Source organism: Dermacentor albipictus, chromosome 5 (genome assembly GCF_038994185.2).
Source record: "Dermacentor albipictus isolate Rhodes 1998 colony chromosome 5, USDA_Dalb.pri_finalv2, whole genome shotgun sequence".
NCBI classification, from domain to species: Eukaryota; Metazoa; Arthropoda; class Arachnida; order Ixodida; family Ixodidae; genus Dermacentor; species Dermacentor albipictus.
The window spans coordinates 158380873-158394459 of NC_091825.1; the positions used below are offsets into that span (position 1 = coordinate 158380873).

Genomic DNA, 13587 nt, shown 5'->3' on the forward strand with positions numbered 1-13587 from the left:
GCAATGTAGTGTTTTCAGTAGGGTTATGCAACTACTCTACTATACAAATCGATTTTTAACATTCAAACACCATGAACAACTGATTTTCCGGACGCCCGATGTTCGGACATGCCCGAAAATTTGGACGCTTTCGCGTCACCACCACGTGCCCCATAGAATCAATCTATAAGAACGCCTGAACTTTCGGACGCAAAAAACCTTCGCCGTTGGATTTTCCGGACTTTTGCCATGACCACAGGTCCGAAGTGGCCTTAATAAAAGCCACCACCGTGGCCATACTGATAACCGGCGCTCTCGCATACTGATCCGCTGGCAGCCACAGCCGCCGCCAGCACCGCGACAACGCTAGGCCCAGCTACCTCGACGTTAGCTACCAAGCTTGGTGCCATGTTTTTCATTGAAACAATTCGCTGCTGTTAGCAATGGCGCTGCTCCGCCTTTGTACACCTCGCCAATTGTTTCGAATAGTTGACGGTTGGGCTTCGATTTCTAAAGCAAATAACAAGACGCCAACAACTCCCCGATACCCACGTCGCATGGGCCCCAGGCCACGAACACCTGGCAGGAAACGAAGCAGCACATGCTGTCACCCGAGGGCACACGAGCCGGCGTTTCCTGCCGCACGGGTTCCGGAGAGCGACGACGGTGGAGGACATTCCCATCATTTACGCCCTAGTATTGGAACACTATAGACTGGAAAGAAGACAATATCCACTACCACATCCAAAATTATACAAGGTAGAGGCAGCCACCCTCCGCAGACTACAAACGATTACTTATGTTCGTGGAATTATTGTGCACGGAATGCACCCCACCAAATTCTCATACCAAGGCTGATATTGCCATGTGCCAGACATCCTCCAACGAATGGTGTTAGTGTGCCCACACAAGGAGTAAAAACAATTAAAGCGAAGCTTCAGAAACACTACACACCATTGAAGGAAAGTGGGAGGCATTGCTAACGGCGCAGGGCTTGGAGAATTAGTGAAGTCGGGTGGACGGGGCCCGGGCCGCGGTATTGGCCAATGGCTTACTGGACTGAGAGAGCCTGCCACCCAGGGCGAAGAAAGTTTTCACGCTCTTTCACACAATAAACGTTTATTCCTCCTCCTCCCGATGCATCAGTATGGCTGCCTTTATTAAGGCGAAAGCCTTAAGTGGCTCGTTGCAATAGCTCATATCCGAAAAAAGTGTCGTCTAGACGAGTGGTTCAATAAACGTCATAATCAAGTCGAGTGGCTTTGGTTTATAAAAAGTTGATGAGTGCTACAAAAAATAACGTTATCAGTAATGGCTCAAACACGAAAAAACTAACAATCTGGAACGGCTCATACGCCCATAAGCAGGCAAAGATGCAAGGGCTGAATATGAATGAAGATACCAAAGAAAAAAGAACGAAGGAAGGAAACAAAGGAAGCATGAACATCAGGGGGGGGGGGGGGTGCATTCACTGCTGATCGGATGCAGCTGTCCGAGCGAGGAGGAGACGAGCGGCCCTAGCCAATCAGATACGGTCGAAATGGACCGTCCACTAGGTGGACCATTACAGAATACTTCCCCAGGAATGGCTCATACCCCCGTAAGCAAAAACAAAGATGCAATGTCTTAATGAAAGAAGAAGCGAAAAAAAAATAAAGAACGAATTCGAAAGAAAGAACGAAATAAGTACGGAGTGAAGGAATGAAACGAACAAGATGGAAAGAAAGAAAGAACGAAATATCCTTTAGACACTGGATTAGGTGCTCGCATGTGTCGTTGAGGAAATTGGTCTACAAAGCATTACGTTTGCTCCACACTGCAGCTCATGTCTTGCAAGAAGTCTGACCCCTCCGATCAGATAACTTATAGCATTACCACATATGCAGCAGGCTTTCGCCTTTACGTGTTGCAGGAGTGTAACATGCTGCCTATCTTTCTTTCTTCAAATGTAACGCTTGATCAGAGAGTTCTTTAATATCTGATGTCGTCATTTGCCGGCTCATTTTGACACCGGCGTGTTTACATAGTTTCAAAATCTTTTCTGACGCATTGTGTCTTCCGTAATTTGCCCTGGCATGTCCTTTGTTGCTTTTATATTGACACGGATTCCTGATGTCGGTTCTACCAAGATTGTAACGAAAGCGAAGGCAATCAAGCTCCATTACTGCGAAAGTTGTGGCCTGCTTCAACCTCGACGACGCGATATACTATTATCGTGCTCGCTTCGTGTGAAAGAAACTTAGCCTGGTGCAGGCTCGCTAAAAATCTAGACCGTTTACGTTTAGTGCTTAGTATGCCTCAGAAAAATTGTTGGACTTGATTAAAGCGAATAGCTTTTCTTTGGTCCTTCGCGCGTTCTCACAGAGGTTCACGGCCGGGATCTCTTCGCGGATGCAAAGGCGGGAAGGGCACGTGCACTCGCCGAATCCAGTAGTGGAGCGCGTTCGTCTCGCACTTCATTGAGACGCACGTGCTGTGGCACGACCGCATTGGGGCGTCTGACGGTCTAGAAGCGGTGGTCGCCAGTGGCGCTGAACGCGTTTCTCCGACGCCTAGGCTGACGGTTGCGAGGCTTCGGTTTGCCGCCGAAGCCCGTTGCGCTTTTCTTGTCGGTGCGTCGTTTCCTCTTGCCGGTTCACCGCGGCTATGTTTAAACCGTTTCGCATAGTGCGCGGAATTTCTTTTAAAGTAAACGGTCGGAGGAGCGTCGGGCCTATGCGTAGTAAACTAGTGGAAAAGAAAACGTGGCAACCTAGGTGTTGTCGTGCCATCGTTGCGTCACACTGTCGCCATGTCATCCTCACGCTACCGTGATTCTGTTGTTGTGATGCAGCCTTGCTCGGGCTGCCCTCATTGTCGCGCCGTCGTCTTCCTCATTGTTGTCGTTGAGCCGTCGTCGTTGTCACGCTACCATGCCGTCTCCCAAAAGAAGTCTACGACGATTTGTGCCGCCTTCATGAAATACATCTACAGACACACCTCTCTCCATTCTCATCTGCTTACCTCCCCTGCCCCCTTCCTCAATGTAGGGTAGCAAACCAATTTTTTTTCCGTCTGGTTAACCATCCTGCCTCTCATCTTCCCGCTAAACACTGCTTTTTCAATAAAGAGCTTTCTCTCTCTCTATCTCACTTGATTATCATCTTCCAACCACAACAAACACAGAAGAGATGCCTCTCGTCGGTGCAGTCCAGGCGGAAGTCCGAGATGCAGCGAAAGTATAGTCTGTGCATTCTGGTGCCTCTTACATGTGCGGTATTCACTGAGGGCTTATTCATCACTAACTGTAATTACTGATAGTCCTGCATGTTATGTCTGGCGTTGCGAAGAGAACATAATCTGTTGTGCTACTGGCCTCAATTTCACATATAAGGACATGCAATGTCTAATTCATTGTGGGCACTAGATGGTCGTCCACTGAGCATACAGACACTAATGGAACACCTTCTTCACCGATCGTCTGCCCGAAAAGTAGTGAAGGTACTTCTGTGCTTTTTCAGAACGGCTGGTTTGTGCGAGCGCTTTTGACGGCGTGGTTCTGCCCGCGCACGTGCAGACATTCACTGCCTTCATCTGTTTCTATCCGTTGTTTCTGGTCCCGTTTTTCCCTCCTCGCGGTGTAAGGCAGCCAACCAGACACTTTTTTTTAAAGATCCCTGCCTTCTATTTGTCCTTTCTTTCTTGATGATAATCTTCTTTGCCTTTTGCAAGACTTTTCAATAAATTAAAACACCTAACTTTGAATGGATAACTATTCTACAATTAACTATTAGATATTTATAAGGTAATAACTTTAACAATTTGACATGACTATATTACGGTTTACATGCATACATTTTGTGTGATATCACTATTCAAACTGCTTCTGCAATGTCTTTTTCCGCAGGTTATATAACTGACCACTGAAGACAATTTTCAAGCTACTTTTTTCGGTAGAACAGGTAAGTGCAAGGTTCTTCCTTTCTTTCGTTTATAGGTGTCGATATGACGTAAAGGATATTTTTAGGGTTACTTTACTCCAGGCACATGATGGCCGTGTCAATTAAGTTCGTATCCAAATTTAGTAACACAAAAAGTTGCGGGTCGTACACATCAAAATGGTGGTGTTGCGTAAATGAAATACTTGCAAATATTTATGTCTTGGTCGCTTTACTACGCACTACCGATGTGGTACTCACAGCGTAACGGTCAGTGAATGACAGAAACCGCAGATGTAGAGGGAAGAAATGCCGACGCCCATGAATATCTGGGAGATGTAGACCATGGTTAGGGTCCTGAAAAATGATGCGTTTCATCTATGAAGTGGGGAAAGGCTTCAATTTAAATGTGTTTAACAATGCACGAGAAGTACAGTCAACCACAAACGTTTATGGACCTAGGGAGCTCAGAAAATGTTCAATTTCCGAGCAACGTGTAACACTAATCAGTAAAACTGAAAATCAAAATGTTGTTCAGGTATACTATATTAGAGACTGCAAATGCGAATACTAGGCTGCGTTGTGAGGCTGCGCAGATATTCAGCTTTTTTTCAGGCCTTGTGTTCCGCAAGACTTTGAACTTTACTGCACTTGCATGCTTATAATTTTAACAATGTAATTGGCACAGTAGCCAATATGATTCTTACTTAACGTCTTCTGCAACTAGCGACAATGGGCGCACGAATACTGAGTTTATTTTTTTTTATATGAATGCCTGTTCCACAGCAGTGATGTATACACATGTTTACAGTTAGAGGGTATAGGGTGTCACCGTAGGCAGGACTGACTGAAAAAAAGGTCAATCCCGAATCCTAAATGAGTGCCACTTCTGCAGTAGCAGCCGCAGCAGCTGCAAGCAAAGCAACAAAAAGCAAAGCAAAGTAAAGCAATCCTGCTAACCTACCCCAACAGCCGAGTAGGCTATCAGTATTGAGATTGAGGATTGAGAGGACATCACCAAGATGCAGGCCGAACAATGATGAAATTAAGTGACATGAGATGTATACATTACGCTAATCACGTCCTAAACTACCGAATGAGACAACATGGTTCATTTGTCAACAAATTCCATGTCCCTGTGCATAGTATCCCGCCCACACGCACTCAGTGCTCACTTTCTCCGCTTTTCCTCTTTCTATTTCCTTTCCCCCACCCCCAGTGTAGGGTAGCAAACCGGATGCTCTTTCCTGTCCTTGCTTTCTCTCTCTCTCTCTCTCTCCATCAACCTCAGCAAGAAGTTCCACGGTGTGCTTTCATCATATCAAGGGCCACTTCCTAATTCACACTCGGATTGTCCAACTGCTACAAATGGCTGGGCTGTAAGAACCGCAATTCACACTAGACGAATTCAGGTATGGCTTCCCGGTTGTGACTCGCCAAGTCACCAGACACGATGAGTTATCCGACGCCACAAATAAGTTCATTGATCCACTTCAGAAACTGAGCGCCGTGAGCAGAACCCTCGACAAAGACGAAAGCTCCAGTGCTCATGCTCATTGTACTCCACTTAGAAAAGCGCCGGCCGCGGTTAGGAATCACAGCGGCGATCATCTCGTTATCAGGCCGACCAATATCCTAAGCGGTGGGGCTTGACGTACCGTGCTTGACCAGTGGCTATTGCGTTCTCGTGCTGAGCCGTGGGTTCTATCATTGACCGTTGCGGCCGCGTTCCGATTATGTGCAGTGCAACAACGCCGTCGTGTACCGCGCTTTGGACGCACGTTAAAGACCCTCAGGTGTTATTCCACAGTTCGCACAGAGCCCGCCAGGTATTATTGCTGCAGAAACGCCTTGCTCTCTGTCTGTCTGGGGTGGCAGCATCGTATCATTTAACCAACTAAAGCCAGACGCCGACCAAACGTCGCGACAAGCGTAGCTGCCAAAATTCCAAACGTTATCCACTTCAGGCGTCCAGAGCCAGATGCTCGCGTACACTTAGCACATTTATCAAATCATTTCACTGCCTTTTGGTGTGTTTAGTTTTCTCCTGCAGCGCCACAGTAACTTTTTTTGCGTCCTGAAATCCGCTGCTGATCAGCCGCACCGCATTGCACCGTTTTTTTGAAAAATAAATGCAGAATAGTTGTGTTGGCCTTACCGATCAGCGGGAATGAATGGAGCTGGTCCAACAATTAGGAATGCTGCGAAAGACAATACGAGACCAAGGAGCGCGAACAGTGCTTCACCCTGCAAGAAACCATCTTGTAGTATAGGCTGGCGTGTCATTCAAACTTTATTGGTAGTTTCATCGACAAACTTAATTACCGACACATTCTCAACTGCGTACATGCCTACGGAAAGGACAACTTCTATGGCTACAAACCTTGAAGTGCGCAAAGACTGCAGCAATAATGCTGCCAATTGCCGAGCTACCGAACTGAATTGTGTAGACGGCGCCGATTTCAGTACTGCTGAGATCAAACTAGAAATAAGAAAAAATATATATCAGACATGTTTAGACAATAACAACCACTCCATTTAGCCCACTATCATGTCTACGTGAGAATGGGGACTAACCTCCCGAAGGCTGGGCTCCAGCGTTGGTTCATTGAATCCCATTTGACCCCAGCAAAGCACCATGCAACCCAGACCAGCTATGAACATTGGGTCCCACAGCAGCTTTGAATAATTTATTGTGACTTCTTTGGGATCGTGCGCCTGAGCGAAAGAACCTGAAATTTTAGATTTAAGCAATTACAACAGAGCTTCCGTTTCACTTGCTTGAGTTGTTTCATGCAACTAAGGGAATGGGGCCCGAGGCCCGAGCTTGGAGGATCCACATCTTAGAGCTTCAATGTGTTTTCTACTGTTTTTATCGGTTTGATAGGCTTTAATAACCGTGGTGTGCTGGATAACCGCGCATTTATACTTGGTGTGTCTTTGATTGTATTCGCGGGCTTCTGTCATGCTCGTAAAAACATTTTTATGCAGCATGCATTCAGGACCAGGAAGCTGTAACGGGAGGTTTTCATGTTGCTCTAGAATTTTCTCATTGACACTTTTCTTATAGTTATGTTTTAGAAGATGGTTAATTAATTGAGACTAATTATGTAACTAGGGAGAATGAAAAAAAATGCTCTGAGTTTCTCTAAGCGACGGCAAACAACATTACCGGGGTTCTGTCCAGCTATGCGGCATTTGCATATTTTTAAATCTTGGTGCATGATAGTTAGGATACCCTCTATAGTGCGCTCCACTCACCCTCATGCATTTAATTACGTATGTACATGCGGTATCCATGTGATAGGTGAGTAGTGATACCACGCAATTTACGCATATTTTGTTTTGATGCTGTTGCTCGAAGGAGATTATGCATTTTCGCATGCATAAGCAAAAGCCAGCAGGTTTACGTGGGCGTGGAATATTGTTGATTTGAATTGGTTACTTTGTTTAGATATTGCGGTTTTAAAATTTTAGTGCTCTTTTGTTAAGGGGCTGCAATTCTGGAGGTACCTCACAGAGCCATTTTCCTACCTGCTAGTGCTAAGCCTACTACCAATGCCTACTAATTGCTGATTCCCATCTATTTCGCGCGTCAGAAGGATTATATATCATTTGAACTAACGGACAATAATATAACAGCTCGTAAGGAAACGCTACATTAAAATACTGCACGACACTTCACAAAGTGAAGTATGTCTCTTCCACTAAGAAAACTATGTAGCTGTCGTTATACCATTACGTGGACTGCTAAGCCAAAAGACGTTCAGAGCCGCAAAGCAGGAACGCGGTTAGAGGGGACAAAAATATTATGCTTCGCTCTCAATGAAACTGCGATTATTGTTCAAACTCGCATACAATCAACAGTGAATTTCAATCTTTCAGTTAGAAGCCACTCGGCGCACAGGAATTGTTAATGATTGACTGAAGCTTTGGTGGTTCTATCGTTATCCACACAGAGATACCGTCATACACTGCATGCACCAAGACTATAGCCAATGAGGCGACAGCAAGTGGGAAGCCACTACCACACCAGTCCTAAGTGAGATCTTTACCTGTGATTTACGTTCTTATTCGACTGCCGTCAGCAATTGTTTGCACAAAAGCTGCACGATCTAAGAATTCAATTTAAGAAAGCAGAGTTCACAAAGAGCTGAAAGATCGCGACGTATCGAAAGCGTTGTGCTCTTACCGCAATCTTTGTTTAGAACTGACTTCAGGCTGACGATTGCCGGAAATGCCAAGATGATGATAATTCCAATGACGAAAAATGGCGCCGGGTACCCCCATTTCTGCAAGTGATACAAGCTGAGATTTTCACCTGAGTTCTCTGCACCGGCATCAGTATATTATCATTGGCAATGAGTACCAAAAAACACGATTCGGTTTTTAAGTGCTTGATGTCGATGTAAATGATATTTTGCCCAATGTCAGCGAAAACAGTTGCTCATGCAGAGAGTTCAGGGATACTATGCCATTTATTGACTGAACCCCCGAAGTGTTGTGCCAGATAAAGCAAACCCGTCGTAAAACAGCCGACAGCATAGTCGGCGTTAAAACGTTGGCCCTCCCCGCGTCGCCACATACAGGCCGTGGTATATCAGCGTGCAAAAATATATGAGCAGGCACAGTGACGATTATTTCTGCATCGTCGTCTGTGTTGTCAAGGTGTGTTTGAATTGCAGAAACGCAAGCTTCGCACATACATAACCACTTCTTTTTGACAGCCGGTGACGTCGGAGTCAGCATTTTCCTAAATCACCGTAGTGATGCTGGTCTTTGGTTTCATAGAGTTCCATACAATAATTCCAAGAGGGAAATCTGACTCTGTAATTGTTTAGCCACCATGGGAACGGTGAGAAAAGTACACGGATTTCTCTGGTCTCCGCGCTTATTGATTCAAACGTTACTGTGACTTCGATAATTACGCTTTATTTGCGTTCATTGTGCGAAATTTCAGAGGAGTCGATACTTTTCTAAGTACAGAACACCATGCGAACACGTACAATTGCTACTAATTGCAGCGGTTCAGCCTACCGAGGTGGCCAGATCGAAACGCACCAAACGTCCGAACGCGCTAGCTCGCCCGCAAGAAATTCACAAGGGCGTTATGTGCCGCTTCACAATGGATGCGCCCATGGCCTAACTGTTTTACTACCGGGATTTTATGCTAGAAGTCCTGTGTTCGAACCCTGCCATCGGTCAGTTTTATTAATGTTTATTGAATTATTTAATGAGGAGCTTACAAAATCACGAAGCCGTTCGAAGCCAGAAGTTCAGGAAAATATATGTACTTCTGATCATTTCTATGCTGGCCAAGCCGCTTTGCTTGCAGCTCTTGTAGACACTAGCGCCAGAGTTCCCTCTGGCAATTATTGTATGAAACCCTAGGGTGGGTATAACAAAGCGCTTATGGTGGTCCGCATTGATACGAACCACTTGAGTGAACGTTATGAGTCACAATAAAGTATATTTGCAATTAGCTTGCCCTGCACCATCTGTGAAACCCTCGGTAAGGGATCATGTATCTGGCCTTAGAGCTGCGACCTCGCCTCTTAAGCTTTCGTGAAGTGTTTCAACCAGTCTGCGCAATTTTTTTCGCCGCGTGTGATGTCCCAAGAGATGCTTGACGTGCGGTACTGATGACGTGAGCTGACTTCGCCGCGATATATGAGCGAGGAAGTACACATTTAGTAGCTGGGAATGTCGTTTTAGCTTGAAATGTAGGTGCACTTGGAATAATACAACTCTTGAATTTCTTGATTTCTGCATTTCGTTCGAGTTACAAGTCATACTGAAACTTACGTCTATGAGAGCTCCCCCGAGGATTGATCCTATCATATTTCCTGTTGTGAAAGTGAACTCCAAGGATGCCTGAAACAAATAAACAACTAACGTATAAGTAAACAAAGACAGCTAAGTTCTTACAAAAGTATAAAGTAACGCAGCTTTCTCGGAAAAGCATACAACAACGCTCACGTTTTCTAATGTGCATGACTGCATGAGAGAGGTTGCTTAATAGCACTCTTGGTCTAGCCGGTAACAACTAGCTGTCCTATTTGTTTGTGACATGCAACTGTTTGGTGTTGTTTCTTGATTCTTGATTTAGTACATCTAAGATGCTATCCTTTATGCGCACGCTTCATACTTGTAGCTTTAATAAACGCACAGTTTAGACCGCAGAGGAGTGTAGGCATAAGAAAAGTGCTAAGGTTGTTCATCTAAGATCTGCGCTTGTTGAACCAGCAAGTATAGACCAACCAACCCAGCAACACGCTCTATTAAGCTACCTTCCCTACCACAGGACAAAAAAAAACCAGAAATCGCAAGAAGATGATTTAAGGATATCTTAAACTGGGAGTCTGATTTTCTAGAACAATTTTTTTTCGCACAGATTTCTAGCACGAGTCAGTGATTGTATTGCTACAGAAAAATTGGCATAGTTCAATAGATGGTATGCGTATTTTATATCCTGCGTCTAAAAGCACCTTAGTACGAAGTAAATTATCAGACGAAGTTGCTTACTATGGCCACTCCAGTGTTCGACACGAAGCGATTTGTGAACACTGCATAGGCGCTGACTATATACAAACTATTTGCGACTCCACCCAAGAACGCGGATGCGAGGCCAACAGCCAGGTTTACAGTTCCTCCTGGAATCCAGTACAGGGACCTGAAAACAGGACAAGGAAGAGACATGTATTGACGTTCATGCTTGTTATCGTACTCAGAAACAACTTTTTTCCATATTCTAATCAGTGTCGCTTCAAGGCGTTGACGCGATCAAATAAGGTTACTTATGCTATCAATTATTTATGCATTAACCACGGTGCTATTCCTTGTAATACCTTGACAATTCTGTCAATACCTTTTAGGGTAAGTTCATTGGAATGGTGACGACGAAAAGGTAAGAAAATAAAGGGGCGGGGAACGAAGAGCAGGTTACAAGGGGTCAAAGGAGGTGGCTGGCGCCGGAATGTTAATGGTAGTGAGATGGTGGAATTACTTTGCTGGCAGGTAGGTGCTCGGCGGGGATGCGGAGAAACTTAAAACATAAACATCACAGAGATATACAGGCGAAATGAAGGAAGGAGGAAGAAATTTAAATAAAAATGGAAGGTAGTTGTTGGGTCGGCCTGCTGCCGGATTAACGCACGAACCATTAACCATAGTTGACTATATCTGAAGACACACCAAGCAGAACGTCGACGAAACAACTAGTAAAATAGTGAAGTGACTTGAAAAATTGGAACAGAGAAGAAGGGAAAAAACAGAGCCAAACAGCGTGGGAGCATTGCGTAGACGTAGAAAAAGTGAATGGACAAATGATGCCGATTTAACGAATTAGTAGAACACTCTTTCTTTTGTCTACCAGGAGGTCTTTGTAAAAGGCTGCGGCGAAGTCTGTGTTGACGTTGTCCTTTAGGAGAGCAGAAATAGATACAGTTAATGGGTACTCTGTAATGTAATGAAAGACATCACGGCAAGGAAGGCCACAAGCATATGAATTTGTAAGTGTTAGGCGGAAGCGATGAAAATGGAATGGGAACGTCAATGAGCAGTCAGGAGGTTTACGAGTGGTTCAATGTAATATAAACTGAGAAATGCACTTTAAAGTGGCCGCTAAACATACGGAATATTTTTTTCATTAAGAATCTGTCATGGTAGAAAGAGCGGTGTGCCACTTCTCGTGTGAAACAACTGAAGCCAATCAGATTTTTTCATATGTATGGTCACTAGGTGTCAACGCTCCGTAGCTAAAAAAAACGAACAGCGAGTTTTCAAAGGTAGTATCGATTGAAGAAAGATTACTATACTTCAAAAACAAGAATAATATACAGTTGTCGCAGAAAAGGGCATTGTAGAAGATATGGTGCATAGGTGTACATTTTGTGGGTATTCTAACGCAAACGTTTGATGAGAGCTAGTAAAACAAATTATTATGCTCATGCGCTTGAAAAGACTCCTCAACAAATAGAAGAATCAGCAACAGACACATAAATCACGCATCCAGTCCAGATCCGCACACGGACTTTTTTTTTGTACATGGCCTCCATTGGAATGCTGGCCGCCGCATCAACGATTCGAAGCTACACTGTTATGCTCAGCAGAAGGCAGCCATAGCCGCTAAAGGCCTGCGGTTGAGTGGCCCAAAAGTAAACAATACAGTGCAGCACAATGAATGAAAAACTATGGTGAAAGACGTTATAGCCTCTTCATATGACCCCAGAAATGTAAAACCTACCTCAATACTGAATTTTAAATTTCTTAAATTCCCTTGTCTGAGGACATCTACAAGACAGTAAATATTGTTCCATATATCGACCATTTAGTGTATTTGTTTCAAGCAGCAATAAATGTGCTTACCCAAAGAGAAGGTTGAAGATGAAACATCCTGTCATGCCCAGAAGATAACAAGCTACCGGCGAACTCCACACCATCTGCGCGTAAAAGGCATATGATAGTTTGCTTTGTTTTTTGTGTTTCGCCTCTCAGTGTGCTTATATCTTAGCTGCACAGTAGCACTTAAAGTTGTTGTGCTTGCGCTTAATTTGTTGATTGTTCTTGCATCTCTTGTTTGCACAGCTTTATTAAGAGTTTTGGTGTGAAGGACGTTTACTAATTATTTTTAAGGGTTTTAAGCGTCGCAATAAAGATCGTTTAAGAACGGCCAGATGTACTTATGAAAGGGAAGAAAAGATTGACCGTGAGAAAGTACTCAATTCTATAATGAATACCACTGATAAAGTTATAAAACTAAGAGAGACGAAAATATGGAGGGAGGGGGGAAATTATCTTACAGCATCCACACCTAAACACATGAACCATAGTTTAATATGCTTCACGTTGTCCTTAGCAATTGTGCACTCATGAGAAATATATGAGTTATCAGCAGCAGTACTCACCGCAGCAACGTTGTTACTGGCACGAGGATTGAAAGCTAGTCCAGTTATAGATCATCACTGTGTAACTATTGCTTTTGAGCCAGTATAACGCAAACGCAAGCGGGAACATCATTGTTATTTGGCTGTTTATGTATGACTCTGAAAGTGGCAAATCTTTTTCAAGTATACGTAGCAATTAGCCTGTAATAGAAATAAATAATTTTAATCCAGAGGCGCAGTTTATCCTGGCCTTAGGTGGTGGCTCACGGTGTCGCAAACCACTCAGCAATGTCACACCAGCTGACTTTCGACCAGTTTTTGTCTGCTTGTAGCAAGACGCTATTGCGTCGTTTCATAACTTCAGTTTCAGCTGTCAGCGACCTTCTTAAGGTCTGACTTGTTCTTGGCACACGTATTCTGAGTTCCGAGCGAGAGAGATAGAGAGAGATCAAAGAAAGGAAAGGCGAGGATGTTATACGGAACAAAAATATTGTTTGCTACCGTAGACGGTGGGGTAGGGTATGTAGAAAGATAAGACTAAAATAAAGAGACAGGAAGGGAAAAAGAGCACATGAACCCAATCATGGCTGTTCACAGCACAGGATAACAGTTGCACTTGCCAGTGCTAGATTCGCTCACACGGGTTGTCATCAGAACTGCAACAATGCATTGTAGCCCTCTGCTGTGACGGCTTGTGAGGACGGTATTTTAAAATGATTGGTTCTGATGGTGGTCTGTCATACATACGAGATTGAGCGGTCACGATCATTTGTCTCGTTACACTGTGTGGAGGACAGTCGCACAAA

General features: G+C 44.3%; 1 protein-coding gene and 1 long non-coding RNA gene across 12 annotated transcripts in view; one reads left to right on the forward strand and one right to left on the reverse strand.

The window, feature by feature from the left end:
• LOC135916647 (uncharacterized) overlaps positions 1–13587 on the forward strand; it is a 465480-nt gene that overhangs the window by 193668 nt on the left and 258225 nt on the right. For 4 of the 6 annotated variants that reach the window (XR_011514684.1, XR_011514681.1, XR_010569009.1 and 1 more), the window contains one exon: positions 3866–3920. This is a non-coding gene — a long non-coding RNA (uncharacterized lncRNA). Of the gene's footprint in view, positions 1–3865; positions 3921–7855; positions 7939–13587 lie in introns of all 6 variants that reach the window. The other 2 variants (XR_011514685.1, XR_011514682.1) reach the window with 1 other exon arrangement.
• Positions 1–13587, reverse strand: part of LOC135916639 (MFS-type transporter SLC18B1-like) — an 82289-nt gene that overhangs the window by 7666 nt on the left and 61036 nt on the right. For all 6 annotated transcript variants that reach the window (XM_065450057.2, XM_070539215.1, XM_065450058.2 and 3 more), the window contains 8 exons: positions 12264–12337; positions 10422–10569; positions 9702–9770; positions 8089–8188; positions 6474–6628; positions 6280–6378; positions 6055–6143; positions 4158–4253 (listed from right to left, as the gene is read on the reverse strand). In XM_065450057.2, the coding sequence (XP_065306129.2) occupies positions 4158–4253; positions 6055–6143; positions 6280–6378; positions 6474–6628; positions 8089–8188; positions 9702–9770; positions 10422–10569; positions 12264–12337 (830 nt within the window). The remainder of the gene's footprint in view (positions 1–4157; positions 4254–6054; positions 6144–6279; positions 6379–6473; positions 6629–8088; positions 8189–9701; positions 9771–10421; positions 10570–12263; positions 12338–13587) is intronic.